The 21,150-nt window shown below is 41.4% G+C and overlaps 1 protein-coding gene across 1 annotated transcript in view; it reads right to left on the reverse strand.

Annotated features, from left to right (window-relative positions):
- The window catches only part of DDX43 (DEAD-box helicase 43), a 79,189-nt gene extending 58,039 nt beyond the window's left edge, over positions 1 to 21,150 (reverse strand). Inside the window, exons 1-10 of the mRNA XM_074988874.1 lie at positions 20,814 to 21,150; positions 19,193 to 19,248; positions 17,206 to 17,338; positions 15,684 to 15,833; positions 15,027 to 15,108; positions 7,072 to 7,228; positions 6,869 to 6,987; positions 6,489 to 6,599; positions 5,010 to 5,151; positions 4,361 to 4,461 (exon numbers count right to left, since the gene is read on the reverse strand). Coding sequence (XP_074844975.1) covers positions 4,361 to 4,461; positions 5,010 to 5,151; positions 6,489 to 6,599; positions 6,869 to 6,987; positions 7,072 to 7,228; positions 15,027 to 15,108; positions 15,684 to 15,833; positions 17,206 to 17,338; positions 19,193 to 19,248; positions 20,814 to 21,150 — 1,388 coding nt within the window. The remainder of the gene's footprint in view (positions 1 to 4,360; positions 4,462 to 5,009; positions 5,152 to 6,488; positions 6,600 to 6,868; positions 6,988 to 7,071; positions 7,229 to 15,026; positions 15,109 to 15,683; positions 15,834 to 17,205; positions 17,339 to 19,192; positions 19,249 to 20,813) is intronic.

The raw sequence follows: 21,150 nt of genomic DNA on the forward strand, positions 1-21,150 counted from the left end.
GTTTGTTCAGTAACCATCCTGTCACTCACAAAACAAGCTGCGTAAGAACTCTCTTTACTAGAGCTAAAATGCATTGCAGCACGGATTTATTAAGCAAAGCTGAAGAGAAACATCTTAATCATGTATTTAAGCTAAACAGTTACCCAAGGAACTTTGTTTGAAGACACTCAAAGAAAAATCAAAAATTGATAACTACAGAACCTTCAGGCAAAAGAATAGAACTGCCATATGTCAAAAATATTTCTGAAATGACATCAAGACATATGGAATTAATGTTGTGCACAAACGGACAAACAACATTGAGAAATACCCTATCCACGCCAAAAAGCCGATTGAATATACATGTAAAACAAATGTGATTTATAAAATTCAATGTTCAAACTGTTCCAAACACTATGTTGGACAAACTGGAAGGAGATTAGGCACATGTACACATGAACATCAGATGGCTGTGAAACAACATGATCCTCTGTCATCGATTTCATTACATGAGGACAATATTGGTCATAAATTTGATTTTATGAATGTGAAAGTTATAGGACAAACAGTATTTAGGCAAGGAAGGGAGTTTCTAGAAGTATGGTTTTCAGGAAATGATTCAATTAATCGGCATGTTGATTTAGATCTGGGTGTTTGAACATATGAGGCTAAGGGATAATGGAAAAAGAACATCTCATGAAAACATGGTTAACAATGATTGGTAGGCCATAAGCAGCCAATTAAAATCAACTATTGGTTAGGGTCACGCAAAAGACTATATAAAGACTGGTCTGAGAGGACTTCTATTAAAAATCTATTGCACACTGATGACGTTACCTCGACTGGTAATGAAACATTTGCAATCAAATGGCCAAGCTCGGCGAACATTCGAACATCAAAGGAAGAGGGTTCTTCTGGCAAAACTGGGCTTTTGTTGGAAAAACCCATGAATTGTCTACATTCTGTTAACAAAACCTGGCACATTCATAGGCCCTCTCCGCATTCAGTTTCCTGTTGATAAAAACCACCATGTAGACTCCCCAGGGCCTCTCTCTCAACAAATGTGGCTTCCAGTTCACCAGGTAACCCTGTTTCCACAGCTTCAAGTCAGCTGTTCTGTCAAGAGAGGGCAGGATAGTCTGGCAGCTCTCAGTTGACAGAGCAGGTTGTTCATTTGATCTGCTTCTATGTGTAGACACAACTTGTCGAGAGAAGTTTTGCCTGGAAATCCCTTACGACAGTCACTTCTGTTGACACATGTTTTTCGTGTAAACGTAGCCATCAGAATTATCAGCACCTGTGAGTGGGACAGACAGGACCAATAAGAACTTAAGGAAATACTGACAGAGTGGAGATGTCTGACTACCATAGGAAACGTGCATCTAAATATCAAGACAAAAAAAGGAGTCAAGTAGCACTTTAGACTAACAAAATTTTTTATTAGGTGAGCTTTTGTGGGACAGACCCACTTCTTCAGACCAGAGCCATACCACAACAGACTCAATATTTAAGGCACAGAGGACCAAAAACAGTAATCAAGGTGGACAAATCAGACAAAAAATTATCAAGGTGAGCAAATCAGAGAGTAGAGGGGCAGAAGGGGGATGGAGGGGAAGTCTAGGGTCTGTCCCAGGAAAGCTCACCTAACAAGTTATTTTGTTAGTCTTTAAAGTGCTACTTAACTGCTTTTTTGTTTTGATTGCATATAGAGTAGCACAGCTTTCTCTCTGTTACTAAATATCAAGGTATAGGGGTTGTTTAAATTACGTTCACGCCTGATCTACTGTGAACCAACTGGACTCCCTGATCACCTTCAGAAATTCGTCTAGCACTTAATGCTAGCATTCCAGAATCATCTCAATAACTAGGTTAAAGAGGACATTCAATCTATCACCTATTCATAAATCCACAGAACACAAAAGTACATATTTGCTGCTGATTGTCAGCTCCTGCTCTATGTGATATCCTTAACTGAGTGCATACTAAGACACTGCAGTCTCAACTGAAGACTGCTGAAAACGGAAATTTTTTTCTTCAGTGGCATTTAATACTTTATACCCTAAGGATATAGTGAATAACTTCTGGGTATGCAGGAAAAGGACACGCTGGTGGGGAATTTAAAAATGACAATTATTTTCCCATATGACTGGAAAGAAAAACTGATAATCAGAAGATTTTCTTCAGATAAGTGATGTGGAATTTCAGCAGCAATGGGCCTAAGAACGGTGACCATCATGGACGACACCCCAACTATGTCACGGGACTCCAGGCCTTCATTACCCTGATACTGAGAGATGTCATTCACAGATCAGGCCAGAGAGAAAGCCTTAAATCACAATCTTTACTGAAGCCCATCCATCACCTGGAATGAAAGAGGATTGGACCTTCACTGCTACAGTAGCACTAGTTCACATCAGAGCCCCCTGCTTCAGCCTCCAAAAACAGATTCATCACCCTCCAAGAAACTATCAAACAAGGATTATTTCCTTCTAAAACTCTCATCAGCAGAAGAAAAAGGGATGTTAAAATGTAAGTCATTGACTACGTCTACACTAGCCAAAAACTTCAAAATGGCCATGCAAATGGCCATTTCGAAGTTTATTAATGAAGCGCCAAAATACATATTCAGCGCTTCATTAGCATGCAGGAGGCCGCGGCACTTCAAAATTGACATGGCTCGCGGCCGTGCGGCTCATCCAGATGGGGCACCTTTTTGAAAGGACCCTGGCTACTTCGAAATCCCCTTATTCCTATCTGCTCATAGGACTAAGGGGACTCAGAAGTAGCCGGGGTCCTTTCGAAAAGGCACCCTGTCTAGATGAGCCAAGCGGCGTCGAGCCGTATCAATTTCGAAGTGCCACGGCCACTCGCATGCTAATGAGGCGCTGAATGTGTATTTCAGCGCTTCATTAGTAAACACTGAAATGGCCATTTGCGTGGCCATTTCAAAGTTTTTGGCTAGTGTAGACATGGCCTTAGTGTTTTATATTTGAATCACATTAACCGTTTTTCCTTTTCTGTATCTTTAAAAAAAAATCTTTTCAATTTTATTTAGATTTGGGCCATGATATTAAACAAAGTAAGATCTCTGCATACCAAAAAACAAGCATTATTTAATACTGTTTAGCGTTGGCCAGTGAGAGCAAGATATTAACACCAAGGGGCCATTTATTCCTGCGCTCTCAATATTACAGACCTCAAAAAGTGACCATTCTCTTTAGATGGCAATGACCAGAAAACTGCAAAGTAAGTAAGAGCTTCAGCTAAGAGACTTTCAAGGAAAAAGAAGAGCTTTAAATTATTTGTAAATCAATTTTTCACCTGACCCTAAAAAGGATGTCAAATTCAGTTACAAACTACTGATTTAGTAAGGTTCAGTCCAAACCTCATGAACAATGAATTTCCGCATGACTTGTTTGATTGAAAAAAAGACCTTCTCAGATTTATTAAAAAATATCTAGGCACTCGAATAAATCAGAGCCACACACCAAATAATGGGCAAATCGCCATTCCCTTAAGTGCACAACCACTTCGAATTCAGACATCAGGAATGCGATTTCAAAGTAGGGCCAATGTTCCTAAAGTACTCAAAGCGTATGTTCAGCGATGTTGTGTATTCTTTAAGCATTTTTTTTTTTTTAAAATGAATCCCAGGTACATTTTTTTTTTTTTTAAAAAAAACAGCTCTTTATATAATCTTGTTAGATTACGATGATATCTTCTGTGTTGCAAAATTCTTCAGAGTACCTGACATAAAATATTTTTCTTTCTGAAGTGAAATACTGGAGATAAATGAGACTTACCACTAAGATAACCGGGGTAACTAAAAGTAACTGATAGAGTGCATGCTTATACATCACACTGAGAAGCAGCTGACAACCTGCAGTGGATATGCACATCACAAGCTTGCAAAAACAGATAAAAAATTAAAACATCAAATTACTGGTATACTGAATGCCTCTCCTAGTTTACCTCACATTAAATTAAAAAAATCCCAATGTGAAGACTCCAAATATCCTCAAATCTTTCAGTTCAAGATTTAGAATGGATCAAGTTGGACAGTCAGGCATATGGGAGTTCTTCAATCTAATCAGTCTGCATCAGAAGTCTAAGACCCATTTAGTTGCCAATTGTTACTCAACTACCCAGTATCCAAGAGTACCTGAAAATTTGCATGTAACTGAATTCAACAAAAAGTAATCTATGTGACAATCAAGATTATAATAGCAGGTACCCAATATCCCCTACATGTAAGCACATTATTCATTCAGGAAGCATTATACTTAAAAATGCTAACATCAGTCTTTGAATCTAAATATTAATATCCAAGTTTACAATGACACCAGACCTAATTCTAAGCTTCTGAAAACATTTTACATACCTAGTCATGACCGTTTGTCTGTCAGGACGTACATCTAGTAAGATCTTCATTATTTGAGGTTCAAATCCCATATCCAACATTCTATCAGCCTCATCTAAAACCTGTGGGAAACAATGTTAGTTCCTATGATTCTTTCATGAAGTTTTCAGCAACACACTACTGAGTAGCCTTTTCTTCAGAGGCATCTCTCACCTGAACCCTAAAAGCTCATTTTAGAATCTACTTATTTCCACCCCAAAAACAACTTCTTTTTTGAGTTTTCATTATCTAAACTGTTTCTGGTGCTGCTCCTTGTTGAAGACGCAAACCTGGCACAGTTGTAGACTGGAAAATTATCTGAAAAAATGCTTTCATCCATACTCTAAAAATGAAAGCCAGAGAATGCCAGAGATAGCGTGACAGCAAAAGTTCACAAGGCTTAAGACAACGTTTAGCTGTTAAAGCGCTTAAAACTAACAATTCTTTTCTTTACTGCAGTTTAATAATCTAAAATTCCTTCCTTAACTTAATTTAGTATTAAGATTATCAGATTTTAGCTCTAAACTTTCAATTTAATTAAAATTTAATTCTTTAAACAAATTAAAGATTTGGTTCAGATTACTCATCTCAACCACAATAAGTGCATTACTTTTGCATACTGACTACTTGCCAAATACGTTACGCTCTTCAGATTTATGAAGTTGTTCATTTGAAGATCATTCAGTCTACCAGGAGTAGCAATAACAATATCCACACCTTTGGAAACCACCTTTATCTGTCCTTTTCGATCACCACCGCCATATATACAAATACTTTAAAAAAAAAAATATCCAGAAGTTGAGTAGTATAGTTTAATTAAAATCAATCTTTAAAAATTGAAAAAAATACCACCACATGGTCTCATAATATTTAAAGGACATATTTGTATTGCTATCAAGAGGCAAGATTAGTCACAGAATGTGTGTCAAAAAGCAATGATTTATACTTTTTACTTTAAACAAATATTTATGGTTTTACTTACATGCCACAATTAACGTGTTTAAGTTCAGATATGTTAACCAAGAGATAAAAGTTAATAAAATAAACTGTTGCTGAAAAGTTGCATTAAACCACTTGCCTAACAATCTATCACTCAGTTTGTTGCTTCAGTTTCTACATACTATTCTTAGCAGTTTTAAAATTTCTCCTCCGATACCCAGAGTCATATACAGAAACAGAATGATTTACTAAAAGTACATTAAAAACCCAACTCGTGGTGAAAGGCCAATCTAAGGACAGAAGACCACAGAATAGGCATGAAAAAGATGTAGGTGATCACACAGCTTGTGCTCAGACCTAATATACCACACAGAAGAAACAGCAGTGAAGGAAATATGTAACATTTAAAATTTAATCTATCAGCAAACAAAGGAAATAGAATTATTTAGGCACTGCAGTGCTTAAGCGTTCACATATTTTAAAGTGGGAAGACATTCTGAAGTAAACAAATAAAGAACTGACTGAAAGTAGGGGATGCACAGTATAATAAAGAGAATTTTGCGATTATATAAATATAGTTATTGTAATTTTATTTCAGCTTTGGAGGAACAGGTGGAGCAGCCTGAAGGTCAATTTGGAATTACTCATTAAAAAAATGGTCAAGAGAATAGATGAAAGCAACCTTAAACCACAGACTGGATAAAGACGACAAATTTAAAAAGAAGGAGAAATAGGGCCTCAAAGACTTGAGCAAGAAGGAAAGATGTTTTAAAAAAAAAAAAAGGTACAGATTAAGGACCTCTTTAGACTTTACAGCACCACCAAAATAGCTTCCCCTTAGAATATGCCAGAGGAAGAGGCTTCACCAAAGAGAAGCTCAACTATTGACCAAGTACTGAAGGAGAGCCCACAGGGGAAGGCAAGCAAACTTATTTAGCAAGTTCATAACAAACAATATGGTAGACATCTGTGGCCCAAAGTGAACAGCATGTATTCTGCTGCCTACAGCCAAGGCAAACAGAATATCAGATAATCTAAAGGTTACAGGATAATTCAAATTTTTGCATTTGTTACAACACTTTAGCTTTTTATTTGACAGGACTTGCTGTAATGCAAAACTTCTGCCAACATTTGTCTTTAATATTAAGAAACTAATGAGAATAGAGATTACCTTGTAATACCTCTGTATGTATACTTAGAGCACTCTGCCTCCACTTGAAGAGCTAGTTCTCGAGTGGGAGCAAGTACCAACATACCTGGCCCACCACGCTGATCTTTTGGGCTTTAAGAAAGAACAACATTTTAAAAATGCTTCAGGCAGTAGTTATAGAAGGCTGCAGAAAAATATGCACTCACATTCGATATTTTAATCTAATCTCTCTCTAGATTCTCTCAATAAACTGCCACATTCTATTCAACATAAAATGGTACAAGTCTCTTAAATTTTAGAACTATTTATTGGACTCTTAAAAGTTGTGTTTAAATATCAATTTAAAGTAAAAAATCTTAGTAAGGAAATACAAAAACTTTTTCACTCTGTCAAGCCCTTACATCGGTTGTGAATCCAAATGAATGAATCCAGGCATTAAATAAGCCAATGTCTTCCCAGTGCCAGTCTGTGCTATACCAATGAGATCAATTCCTTGAAGTATGATTGGCCATGCCTGTGACTAAAATAAAGCAATGTAAGTGCTTAACATATGTACATTTCTCTTTAAAATATGAATTTTACCACAACTAGTACCTCACTGTACCTGAATGGGTGTAGGCTTGTCAAAGCCAACTTTTCTGATATTTGCCATAACATCAGGATAATATTTAAATGCATCTTCAAATCTACAAACAGGATTGGGAATATGGCGCTTCTCACCTTCTTTCAAGTCATCACAGATGATATTATTATTTTCTCTTCTGTATAAAGTTTAAAAATATCAATGTAGCAGCTTTTAAATAACAATTAAAAAAATTAAAACCAAACCAGAAAGCTACACAATAAATTGAGAAACTAATCTGTAAAAAAAAGAGTACAAGTTTCCTGGGGGGGGCAGAAAAAGTGACAATGGCAGTCTTATGTTCACGAAAAGTGTTTCTTGGGAGATACCGTTCCACATCCTTCAGTTCTCCCTTTGACTTTTTAGCTACTCCCACCTACACAATTAGCTGCTCTAAATGGATATGATTATGCACTATGGACATATATCTGAGCTTTATTACACCCTATTTGAATAAAATATACATTTGCAAAGAATATTCATGTCTTATTGCAATCCAAATGTCATTTGAGTGCTACTCGCTACACTATCTAGACCATGGGTGTCCAACCTTTCGGCTTGCCTGGGCCGCACTGAGTGAATAGGAATTGTCTTGGGCCGCATATGAAATATGTATATAAGTCACATAATGTTAAAAGTTTACAATCTTGTGGGGCCGCATTACTAGCTGTCCAGTGCCGCATGCAGCCCACGCCTGATCTAGACTTTTACCAGAACTGTGGTTGTGACACTGTCACAGAATCATAGGGCTGGAAGGGACCTCAGGAGGTCATCTAGTCTAGCCCCCTGCTTCAAGCAGGATCAACCCCTACTAAGTCATCCCAGCCAGGACCTTGTCCAGCTGGGACTTACAAACCTCAAGGGATGGAGAATCCACCACCTCTCTAGGCAACGCATTCCACTGCTTCACCACCCGCCTGGTGAAATAGTTTTTCCTAATATCTAACCTACACCTTTCCCTCTTCAACTTCTGACCATTACTCCTTGTTCTGCCATCTGACACCACTGAGAACAGTTTCTCACCCTCCTCTTTAGAGCTCCCCTTCAGGAAGTTGAAGGCTGCTATTAAATCACCTCTAAGTCTTCTCTTCTGTAAACTAAGCAAGCCCAAATCCCTCAGCCTATCCTCATAGGTCTTGTGCTCCAGACCCTTAATCATTTTTGTTACCCTTTGCTGAACCTGCTCTAGCAAATCCACATCCTTTTTATACTGGGGGGACCAAAACTGGACACAATATTCCAGATGTGGCCTCACCAGTGCCGAATAAAGAGGAATAACTACTTCTCTAGATCTCCTTGAAATGCTCTTCCTAATGCACCCTAGTATGCCGTTAGCCTTCTTGGCTACGAGGGCACACTGTTTACTCATATGCAGCCTTTCATCCACCATAACCTCTAGGTCCCTTTCCATTGTACTGCTGCTGAGGTCCCCAGCCTGTAACGATGTTTGGGATTCTTCCACCCCAGGTGCAGGACTCTACACTTCTCCTTATTGAACCGCATCAGATTTCTTTTGGCCCAGTCCTCCAGTTTATCCAGGTCCCTCTGGATTCTCTCTCTACTCTATCTACCTCTCCATAACCCTCCATACAAAACTACCACAGAGGTCACAAATTTAGAGTAAAACAAAAGCATGTTAGAATTGACATTAACGAACAAAGGTCTATGGGTTATAAGGATCTTCAGCCCACTTTAAATAGCTTTACAGCACACGAGAACAGATATTTAAAGAGGCTGTTTTTGTTTTTTTTTTAAATAAATACGTATCAATTATGTTTTACTTTTTTTTTTTTTCTATTGCCAGGCTAAATACATGATTCCATTCAACGAACATCTTTGCTTCAGCCAGGGAGCAGAAAGAGAAAAGATTTTCAATCCCCCCTTTCCCTCATTTAGTTATTTAAAAAGGAGATGAACAAAATTACAGAAGCCATAATTACAGACAAACATGCATATAGGTCAATTTTAAGGGGCTCTAAGGTGGACTTTTGTGATGTTGAATTCACAGGTAGTAACTCCTAAAAGTTGATTTTATAATGTTGACCTATACAAGTGCAGACAGCAGCATTATTAAAATTCATTTTATTAGCCTCCAAAACTATCCTACAATGTCCCTCCATGTGACCCTTCTGGTCATTGCATCACCTTGGCTGCTCTCCAGGTGAGCATGACGTAGGTGACAGGAAGCAGTGGTCATCAGCCTAGGAATTTTGAATCCATTTCCTTTCCCCTCTGGCCAGCATGGCAGGCAGACATCAGGAGCACACCTCTGAAGCACACCTAGTAGCCATGAGTTCCCAGGGTCACAAGAGAGCCCCAGCATGAAGCCAGCAGGAAATCATTGACCTCACCACTGTGGGGGGGCAGGGAGAAGAAGCTATCTTCAGTCAGCTCAAAGCCAGAAAAAGAAATGTGGGAATTAACGCAAAGATATCACAAGGCATGATTCAGAAACAGTAAACCAGGGATGCTCAGCAGTAAGATATTAAAATCGAGGAGCTGAGGCAAAAATCAGCAAAAGTGCAAAGAAGCTAATGGTAGGTCTGGGCATTTCCCCAGAAACATTGCTATACAGGGAGCTTCGTGCTATTCTGGGACAGACAACTGCTTTCTCCAGAGGATGCATGGACTCCTCAGATGTGTTGCTCGGCAGGATGATAAGTAGAATGTGAGCTGTTGGACAAAGAAGAGGTAGACAACAGTGGAGTGCAGTCAAGTGCAGAAGCTGATCCTAAAAGCCAGGACCTATTTCTGAACTTGGAACCCACCCAGGAAGTGACTTTGGTGGCAAACAAGATGTTGGAGTGGGCACTTCTGGTGAGTATGGTTTTTTTTTTCCTACTGATAATAGTTTGGTGCAATTGTGAGGAAAGAGTCTATGACCATTTTCTTTAGAAGACCTTGTTAATATTTCTGGTGATAAGAATGCTGATCCTGTTTGCACAGCTCACTGAAGGTCTTAGGCACTTCTGGATTCTTCTCACAAGATTTTTGGGGAGACCTGACTTGTTCCTGCTTCTATGGTAAGACACCTTACCTTGCCAAACCACCAGTAAGGAATCTGGAATCATGGCCCCACAGAGCATTCTTCCAAATTTTCCAGCATTGTACCTGGACAGAACAAGCAATCTTTCCTGATCCCTTCTCTTCAGAATAAGAGGTTTGAGGTCACCTCTGGCAACCCAGAGATCCTGGAAAGTTTTGCGAGTCATTAATGATTTTTTGCCAGTGACCCATCCAGCGCAAAGCAAAACTTACGTAGCCATACCAGCTTTTAAATCATGGTACAGCAAGCCTCCCCACCCCCACGAGGCCACCAGGCGATCGAACCCTGCCCTGTTTCTTATGAGTGTGTGCAATGAGTTTTAATGATTTTTTTTAAATCCTGGCCCAGCCTGCTTTAAAATCCAAGTACTGCTTTAACAAGTCCACATGAAAGCTACCTCTTCCTCCACCGCTCAGTGGCATGTCCCATCCAAATGGCAGAAGCAGGGCTTCCACATTATTTTTTACCCATGAACCAAAGATACTTTACCAGTGTGTTCAAGGTAAACATCAGCTGCAGAAGATCTTAAAATCATTCTTCTTGCAACCATGCATTCTTCAGCCTTGAGAGTGCACAGAGTGACTTTGCAGTTGCAATACGTTGTTCCACAGAGACAGCCAGCCATTCATTCTGACAGTATGCTCATTGTTCCAAGTAAAAATAAAAATGTTGCTATTGACAACGCCCTTAATATTTCAACATTTTTAATGCAGAAAATGACCTTACAAACAGGAGTCAGAGGATCAGAGGCTCCAGTCCCCCTGAAATGAGGTTGCCCCAAATGCAAAGGAGGAGGAAGTCACATCAAAAAATGATGGCAGATTATTTGGAAGGGGCAGGAAAGGAAAAAGAAGGGGAGCGTAGAGGTCAATCAGACTAAAATCCATGCTTCAGTTCTGTCAATGAACAGTCAAATGGAGATCATGGAAGCAATGCTTTTTTTTTTTTTTTTTTTTTTTTTTTTAAAACAAACAAACCCCCCGCCAAACTATATACCCCATCCAATACACATCCAATTATATGCTACCCTATCCATATTCATTCCCCTCACCTGGCCAGGCCCCTCATTTCAGATCTCCCTCAACACATTCACCTCTCCTCCGCCTCAGGGCTCTGCATTTCCCCCCAACACGTATGCCCCCACCTTGCACAACTCCTACCTCTGCATATTCCAGCCCTTGCCCTCATCGGGGCAGCAGAATGAGTGATGGAAAGTCAGTTTCCTGCACTCTGCTCCCAGGGAATTACCCAAATAACTTTAATATTCCAGCAACCATGAGTTTATCATCCTTTTGTTTACCCTGTACCCACCATTCTACCATTAGGGCCCTCTACATAAAAGCATCATAGGCTGGAAAAAGAAAGTTTTGTTTATTATTTAATATACTTTGGAGTTGGGTGTGGCAATGAGGGTTGTCACCCGATTAGAGGCAGTTTCATAAAAGACAAGGAAACAGTGTGGGTATGGGGGAGCTGCTAGTTAACTGCAGGATAAGCAGGACCCTTAAAACTCACTCAAACTTGGTTTTCAAAACATCCCCGATTTTTATTGCCTCATTCTGTGCTATCCTGTTTGCCCTTGTGTTCAGCTGTTAATAATTTTGGGCCAGAAGACCTGCCTCTGCCCTTCCATCCTGGCATGACATTCTCCTCTTTCACCTCAAACATTATGAAGACGACAGCTGGCCTCAAAGACAAGGATAATGTTTTCTTCACTGAGGTCTAAACAGATCAGAAGGCACCTGAACCTGGCTTTTAACAGTTAAAGGCACATTCTACCACCGTTCTGCACCTGCACAGCCTGTAGTTGAAGACCTCCTTACTGGGGTCCAAGATGCCCCTGTATGGCTTCATGAGCTAAGGGAACAAGGGAAAAGTAGGGCCTCCAAGAATCATCACTGGCATTTCCACGTCCCCAGCGTTCCTTTTTTTATCTGGAAAGAAAGCAGTGCTGTGGATCCTTCTAAACAAGACAGAATTCCTAAAGATTTGTGCATTATGCACCCTTCCCAACCACCCACACTGATGTCGGTGAAATGACCTTTGTGATACATCCCCACTCTGGCACCAGACCACCAAGCTTTCAGAGTGCATTAGCCAGCAAGGGGTACTTCTCTATGGTGTTTCAGGCTTTGGTGTGTGTTCCATCTATGGCCCTACCGCAGTTAGGGAATCCAATGTCAGCAAATCTGTCCACTGTCTCCTGCACATTCCAGAGTCACTGTCTTTCGCAGGAGAAGCTTAGCTATCGCCTTAGCAACCTGGATGACAACACCCCCACTGTAGTTTTGCCTACTCCAAATTGATTTCCTGCTGACCGGTAACTGTCTGGTATTGCTAACTTCCACAAAGCAATTGCCACACACATCTCAACTGTCAAAGCAAGTCTTATTCTGGTAATGCTGTTTCAGGACAGGAGACAGCATTTCAAAGCTCCATGAAAACGGCCTTACGCATGTGTAAGTTTCACAGCCACTGCTGATCACCCCATGACTGCAAAACAATGCGCTTCTGCCAGTCTGAGCTGGTTTTGCAGGTCCTGAACCTGCGCTCCATGCTGTGCAGCGAGTCCAGTGCTGCTACTCTCCAGATCCTGAAGTCCATCAGTGCCTTTCCTAACCCCACCACATCAATCCATTCAAACTCCATGGGCATTTGTTCAGAATATACTGCATCACGGTAAAAGCAGTCACCGCAAAACACTGCACCAAACATTGAAGCGTCTTGAGATCCATGTTATTCTTTGCAATGGCAGGTGGCAGTGAATGTAAAAGCAGTGCAAAAATTCCCTTGTTTATCTCTTTTCAGTGGGAAGCAGAAACTGAAGGAAATGAAGTTGGGGATGATGACTTCAGAACCCAGACCCATTTGCAGCAATACCCGCCCCCCCCCGTCTGCCCCAGACATTGGCACAATCCTAAAATGCAATGGGTCTGCAAAAACTGTGGGACAGGAGCCCACAATGCACTGCTGCTACAACTGAATTTAGGCAATATAATGGAGACACACTAAGTGGACTTTGTGAGAAGTTTCAGAGACAACTTTGATTTTATAAAAATCTAGTTTTAAAAAAGTTGACTTTATTCCCAAATGTATACACATACCCTTAGTGATTAACCAGGTTAAAACTTATCAAGGAGAGGACAGGATGTAAAAGTGTAGCAAGTTAATCAATAAGCTTCATGTTTATTCATTTTCCGTCATGATTAAACTCCATCTGGGGCCTACTGGGCCAGTACAAGCGATTCCCAGTTAAACATCTAAATGTATAACCAACAGAATTTTAAGTCAGTTGCATAGTTACTGTTTTTACACATTATTTACATCTCTGATGGCAGTACGAATCAAAGTTCTAATTGCTTGGAAGATGTCTGAATCAGGCTTTAATGAAGAAAAGGGGAGGTCAAGGAGTAGTTAAGATTGTCACAATTTTCAGACGATTACAGCCTGAAGGGATTAATGAACTCCAGTCCACTCTTCCATAATTCACCCAATTCCAGTAAATACATACGCTGAAGGGTTTTATGAACCAATTATACCGCCAATGCCATCTATTTTTGTAATACAAAACGAGAAATTCTGATGTTTAAGGGAAAACAACTGGCCATGCGCCTTTTACAGAAATTACAGCCACCATTTGCTACCAGCTTCATGGGGGAGGAATTGGCTGCATGCCTAAAGCTCAACTCATGATGGATTAAAAAAAATATATATCAATGTCATCATTCAAAATATTGGATTTTTTAAAAAAATATTTTTTTAAATTAAAGAAACCAAGTTAAAATTATAACTGACAACCTATTGTAACACCAACAGACCCGGGTTGCCAGCCCCCGGAATAGAACCTGCAAGCACAGGGTCTAAAGCCCTGCACTCTACCACATGAGCTAAAGGCCAGCTGGCTCTCAGCCAGGGCTATAGACCAGAGACTTCACTCACCCCACATGTGGTCTCAGTGCCTGTGGATACTACACTATGGTAAGGTCTAATCTTATTGTCATGTATTAAAATTATTTAAATTAAATTTAAAAAGTTACACATTCATTTGCTGCCAAGTTATAAATTAAAATCAAACTGCTTATTGGTGGAAGGCACTGGCTAAGCACTTGCATCTAGAGCTTGTTGAAGTGCTAAACCAGCTTTTGATAGCAGTAAATTCTTCTGCATGTGCTGAAAGTGTTTTTTATTTGTTATTAAATAAGAGCTGTGTATGAGAGAGACTGTCAACTGTAAAAATAATGAAAACCCTGGTGATCAGAGACAATCAGTTCCATTCACTCGCTACAGATACTATTAATAAATCAGTTTTAAATGCAGAACATGTTAAACTTCCTTATGTATCCAGAATATTTAGAGTTAATAAAAATAAAATACTAATTTGGTGCATTTTAGCTGAATATTAATTTCTAGTCAAATAGACCTTGACACAAATAAGCAAAAAATTAACCCAATAGGTTAAAAAAAATTGTAGAAAATGAAAGTGTAAAAATTAAGAATGCAAATGTAAAATAAGCTATATAATTGCTCTAGTGCACAAAGAAATACTGTTTGCTCCTGGTTAGAAAAAAAGCAGAACCAAAAATTTATTAAAAATATATTTTCATGTCACCAAGGAGAACAGAGCTTTTTTTCATGAAGCTAACTAATGCATACAATGCAAAACAATGAAAATGGATATTTAAAAACTGAGGATTTCTGCTTGCTATTTTAAATCATGATTAAAATTGGTGCAAAAATTACTTTGATTTAAAAATCAATCTACTCATGTTCCATCCCAGTTAGCCTACAGAACTCAAAAAGAAAATTTTAACATTTACAGAGCTCCAATATAACAATAAAAATACCATTCCAATTCCAAAACAAGCAGTTAGTTCCAATACAAAGAGCTTACCGCCACTTCTCCACTTCTTCTTTTGGCATGGAAGCAACCTTCGGTGATTCTTTGTAGAAGTTTCTCTTAATTGGAGGCAAATCTTGAATAATTAAGGGGAGAAAAGCTGACTGTTAAAAAAGTTACTTTCCAAAATTGGTGAGAGAGATGCTTACTCAGAATTTAGAACTGCAACATATAATTTAACCAGGTAGAGGTAGATGCCTACCAAAATTATGATCAAGATGGAAGAACCCAAAACCCATGCAACAGCGTGAATCATCACTCTGTACTAAGAAACTTATTAGCAGCAGCATGAAGATTCCTTGTGGGAAAACAAAAAATTTAAAGCTGAAGAAGGGATAAAGTATTTGCTAAATAAACCACCTTACCAAATTTTCTAAGTTAATAGGAAGTATTACTCTCACAGAAACCATGTGATGAAGAAAGTCATGTTGTAGAGTATTACTGTGCCTATGCAGTTATATTTAATTGAAACTAAATAAAGTGTACAGGGATTAATAATACAGGTACTGGAAAATATACATTGACTTCAACACAATCACAGACATGATCAAAAAAGTTCTACCCTACTATTAAAAAAACTTGTAACTCGCTATCAAGATTTTGTATTTTATATACTGGCACACCACAATCCTTCATAGCCTGTATGCTAACCTGCCCACTTCATCGCTTCATATTTAGCTTTATTTTCTCGAAGAGATGCCCAGTTAATTACTGATTTCTGTGAGCCATTTCCAGACTTGACAGGAACATACTGACTTTCAGTGGAATAACTAGTGCCAAAATCCTGGGATTTGAGGGAACCTGTTGGGGGGGAACAACAGCGTTATTTTAAACACAATCTTTTCAATTTGAATTCTGAGGGGACTAAGTTTAAACAGAATGTAAGTACTTGGGGCTTACTGTTAGCTCTTGAGACCCAATCTTATAACATGCCAGAAAGGTCTGCCAAAAGCACACAGCTGTGCTAGTGGACACCTTAAACAATTTTGTTGTACTTAGTAGTACTGACAAATTCTACAGGGAACTTCAAGTGGCCTTCTTGGCTAGAAGCAGGCTTCCTGTGATATGGGTTCTTTAGGGACTAGGGAAAAATGGGAGATAAATTCTCAGATCCCAAGGAACAAGCAGAAACCTCTATTTTCAACAGTAAGGAAAAAGGGGACAAAATGATAATATAATAGTTAAGTCACACATACCAAATGCATAAATATATTTATATGAGATCCATTAAGTTAGGCTCTCTCAAAGCAAATTTAGCCATTTTGACACAAAAAGGTTAATACATACTGCTTGTGAGGACAATGATTAAGTGGTTCCCAATGACAGACTGGACTATCATAGAAGAAAATACAGTGGTGAGCTACATTCTTATGCTACAGCAGCCAGGATACATGCAGAAAGGATAAGAAAACAACTGTTGAGCATTTCTGGCTTTGGCTTTGCTCCTTCCTGAAACATATTTGCTAGGCTTCTCAAATATGCTCTGCCACCACTGTGGACAAACTACTCCTCACTCCATTCCCCCTCTATAGGGAACATGGAACCTAACTCTCAATTCTGTGCTTAATTTGTCCCCCCCGCACACCTCAGTGCTTCAGTCTGGATCTGAAGACATAGCCTTTGTTTATACAGAAAGCCTTTTGGGCAAACACAAAACAAGCAAAAGCAAGCTTTTAGAATGGAAAAAAGTAGTCACTGCTTATGTATCCTACAATGTATACAGTAACCGTATGTATTACATTCCACACTATTATGTGGAAACTTAACAGTCTTCTCTCTCTTTTCATGGGAAATATTTATTTCTGTTAAGCATTAATGAACAGGTAAATTATCAGGGTATGTGGAGGTCAGAGTTAAAGTTCAGTGAAGTGATTAATGTGATGTATATTGTTTTGATGGAAGCCCATGGGATGTATTTAGAGGGACATCGAGTCTGCTGATGCAAGTGTAAATGGCAGTGTCTAACTAGTGCACCCTCTTCTTACCTCCTGGTTTTTGCGGATTCGAGAGTGGTATTCTCCTGAAGCAATTAACTGTTTTTGATAAAGTTCTCTCTCTGTGATAACAGTATATATAGAAAGGCATATTATACATGTTAAGGAATATGTACAAGTAAAATGTTGTAAGACGACAAGTCCAAGATGCTACAATTCCTCTACTGTGAGATACTTACCTTTCTCAGTCCTGTCTCCAGGGTAATTTTGGCCATACCTCTCAACAAGATCATCTATCAACATTTTGGCTTTGCACTGCGCATCATTACCACCAAAAATCTTTACTTCAGCTTTATATGCTCCCCTTACAACCTAAATTTAGAAAGCCAATTTTAATATTTATACAGCACAAGCTTCGTGTACTAGAACATGCACAGATATCCCACTTGATTTTTTAACGTATCTGCAGTCTCAATTGCCCTGTCTAACCTAAGACCTATGGTGGGCTACCCAGACAGATTTAGACATCATAACGCTAATTTCTGGGTATGTAAAAAAGTCAGCAGAACAACAGTGCAATCCACAAAGCCAAGAGTTAAGTATGCCATCTTCTCTACACAATGAATGGGGACAGTTAAATGCCTAAAGGTATGCATACACTTAAAGGCATGTCTATTCTGGAAGATAAGTCAGCATAACCATAACCTGGTCTATGCTACACTACTAAGTCACAGTAAGGCAGCTTACACTGACTTAGTTGTGCAGGTGCTGATATACTCAAACTCTCTCAGAGAACTCTCCCATTTGGCAGAAAGTTTGTCAATGGAAAAGGCTCTGCTGCCAACATAACTCTGTCTACATTGGTGCAGGTGTGGGTGATTAAAGAGGTATAACTACATAACTCAGGGATTTGGATTTCACATCCCGGTATGGCCTAATTAGATCAAAGTATGAAGATACCTGCCTCATTTCACACACAAAGATAATGAATGCTTCAACTAAGGGTTTCCCGGGAAGAAAATAAAACATTTTTACAGGTTCTGTCCTATGACAACCCCCTCCCACCCTGATGTGGCATCAAGGACAGGGAGTCCCCAACACAACAGTACCTGTACTGCTACAAGGGAGCTGTGGGCCAGCTGTGCACAGGCCCTGTGGCTGGGAAACCAGCTGCAACCCAAGACCCACTGGCCAGCTGCTCCCTTCCCTAGGGCTGCCCACAGTACTGCACACCAAAAATCACATGTATGCTTCTCAGTGTCCAGCAGAATGGAAAAGCAGGAGAGGCACAGATGCACCAGAAGCTTGGCTGGGAGTACATACACTTCCCCTAAAGCGGGCCCTCTGTTGGCCTCTTTTACACCTACTAGCCTCACCTGGCTGCATGTGTGGGGCTGCTACCACAAGCATGCAGCAGGAGCCCTGCTGGGAAAGTGCACAGTAAACTGCACTGGACATGCCTAAAGCAGACCACCCCACTGACTTAGGCTGGAGTGGTGCATCAGGGTGTGCCATCTTACTTTTACCTCTGTGGGAGTCCCATCTCCCACACTGATGCATTAGTCACTGCCTCTCCCCAACAGAGTGTGAATGGAAAATGATCCAGTAGGCTTAGGCTGCATCAGAGCATGCCTACCAGGATATGACCCTGCATGAAGCTTGGGCAGCCTGAAAGCCTAAATGAATCACTATGTGGCTTAGGTGGGAGACAGGCATCACACACCTTGAGGGAGGCAGCAGCAGCATGCATGCACAGAGCCTGAAATACAGGACCCTAGGGAGCTTTTCCATTGACAATTTAAGTGTCAAGTAAATTTAGGCACCTACAGGGTTTTAGGGGAGTTCTATGGACAGCAGTGGAAACAAATTTGGGATTTAGGCAGTTAAATATCTTTGTGGCACTGAGACCCTGTGTTACAAAGTTTTCCTTTTTTAAAATAGCACGCTCTTACAATTTTTTCCTCTCTTTTTAAAGAAAATCCTATATCCCCAAAACAAGAAAGGTGTGTATTCATATTCTAGTTCTATTTACTTACTCTCCATGTACACAAGGGGTAGGACTAATATTAATGAAGCACATGAAACCTCAAGAGCAAGTAGTGACAGATGAAAGGTTAAAATTTCTCAGATCACAGTGCAGCTACCTTGGAAATATAGTAGCAGAAGGGACATGTCTTGGAGAAAGTACTGAGCAATAAGCTCTTGACAAAATGTAGTGCACTTTACCTGTATTTTAGAACCAGAAGAATCTTCAAGTTCTCTTATTTTAGTTCCAGCCCGACCTGTTACAAAATATATTGTACAGATTACACAAATACTGGCCACAAACCAACTTGTGCCAAGAGTTGGAAATACACCGTCTTCTCATTGTTACTATTTACACTGTCATCAAAAATAAAAGCTTTGACTTTCTTCAAACACACAGAGCTGTTAACAAGTAATCATGGCTTGAAAATGCAGGAGGAAAAAGAAAACTAAGTCAGAAACAAATGAATCTTGGGGTGGGAGGAAGAATCCACTGAAAAAAAAAATGTATATGGCACCAGGGAGACACTTTCAAGTTCCTTACCTGGCTACCAAGGACTTTGTCCAAATTGCCCCCTCTTCTAGCTAAAAGACACTTTCACACTGGGGCTGGCTGTCAGAGACTGAGCAAGACTTTTGTGGTGAACGACTCCCATCTTGCCCACCAATCAAGTGAGCCATCACTCCCTTCAATGTGATCAGATGGGAAATCAAGCACATAGCTTTGTCTTCCCAGGGTATCATGTTTTCATTGGAAACATGGCACTGCAGACTGTGCGCTATCCTTTGCCTCAGCTGGAACCAGGGTCAAAAGAAGGTCAAGTGGCCCAAGCTGGTGCCAGTCAGCCCTCATCAACATGCGCTGACACAGCAGCCCACTAAGTGCCTTGACCTCTCCTGGCAAGGGCAGAGACTGGAAGGGCACAGGGAATGCTCCCCACAACCAGAGGCTACACATGGGTGGGTACACAGGGTCATGTGCCCCTAGCAGATTTCTGTATTCCATTTATCACAGAGGTTTACAAACTGGCGTGCACGCATGTGCGCACAGGAACATTGGGCGACCTTGGAACCACAGGGTCACAGGGAGGTGAGTCACTTTCTCCCCACACCCTACTGCATGAAGGTGACCTGAGACACCTGCCAGCATTATTGCCCCCCCCCATGCTCTCACATGCCCCTTCTGGCACATCCCACTGTCTGAAAACCTGTGCGCTAAATGGGAAGCAAAAGGTGGTGAAGGGGACACAAACCAATCACTCAGACTCTCACACTGCCCCTCCCCCAATAGAGAAATCAAACCAGCCCTATGCCACCCTGGTACACAGCCCAGGCACCCCTTGACCAGAGAAGGCAGAGCACCAGCTACTGGCCCCAAAGGCACCACTGGACATGCCTAACAGCCAGGGCCCTCCTGAGGAAGGGGACAAGACATCCTCAGCCCGCCCAGCACATGTCCTGCCCCTTTCCCACTCCGCTCCTGCCCTAACTCCTAACTGGGGATTACCTGAGAGCAACAGCAGCCCCCAGGGTTTGCCTCGCCGCACTCACCACGCGGTTCTCTACCACACCCTCCTGGCCCACTGAGCCCCGTCTCTCCACAGGTAGCTGGGACCCGACTCCCAGCTCGCCGTGAAGCTGGGCTCGGCGGGTCAGGGGGCAGAGGCAGAGCCGGGTAAGCTGCCGCTGGCCGCGGCGAAGGGAGGCCAGGGAGAGGCGCCCCCTGCGGCTGCTGCTTCCGCGTAACCCCAGCCTACCCCGCCTCCCGGACACGGGCTGGCTGAGGCAGCCGCCGTGGCCAGACAGCTCTGCCGGCAGTTACCTATGAGGGCCCCGACCACGGCGTTGTCCAGGTGGAAGCAGAGCGGCACGCCCGAGCCCCAGTCCCGGTCGGGGCCGCGGGCTCGATATTCCCGGGGTGCGCGGAGCTGACCCGGCGGCGAACCGTCCTTCCTCCCCCAGCCGCCGCCTCTCCGCGCCGGCCCCTCCTGGCCCCACGGCGCGCTGCCTCCGCTTCGCCCTCCACCGCCCCCCGGGGGCGCCGGGCTCCTCCGGCCGTGGGCGGGGGCCGGCAGCGGCTGCCACTCTGGCAGCGGCGGGGCTGGGGACCGGCTCCCAGCGCGGGACTCCTCGTCGCTGTCCGCTTCCCAGTCCGACAT

Source organism: Carettochelys insculpta, chromosome 3, assembly GCF_033958435.1.
Source record: "Carettochelys insculpta isolate YL-2023 chromosome 3, ASM3395843v1, whole genome shotgun sequence".
Classification (NCBI taxonomy): Eukaryota; Metazoa; Chordata; order Testudines; family Carettochelyidae; genus Carettochelys; species Carettochelys insculpta.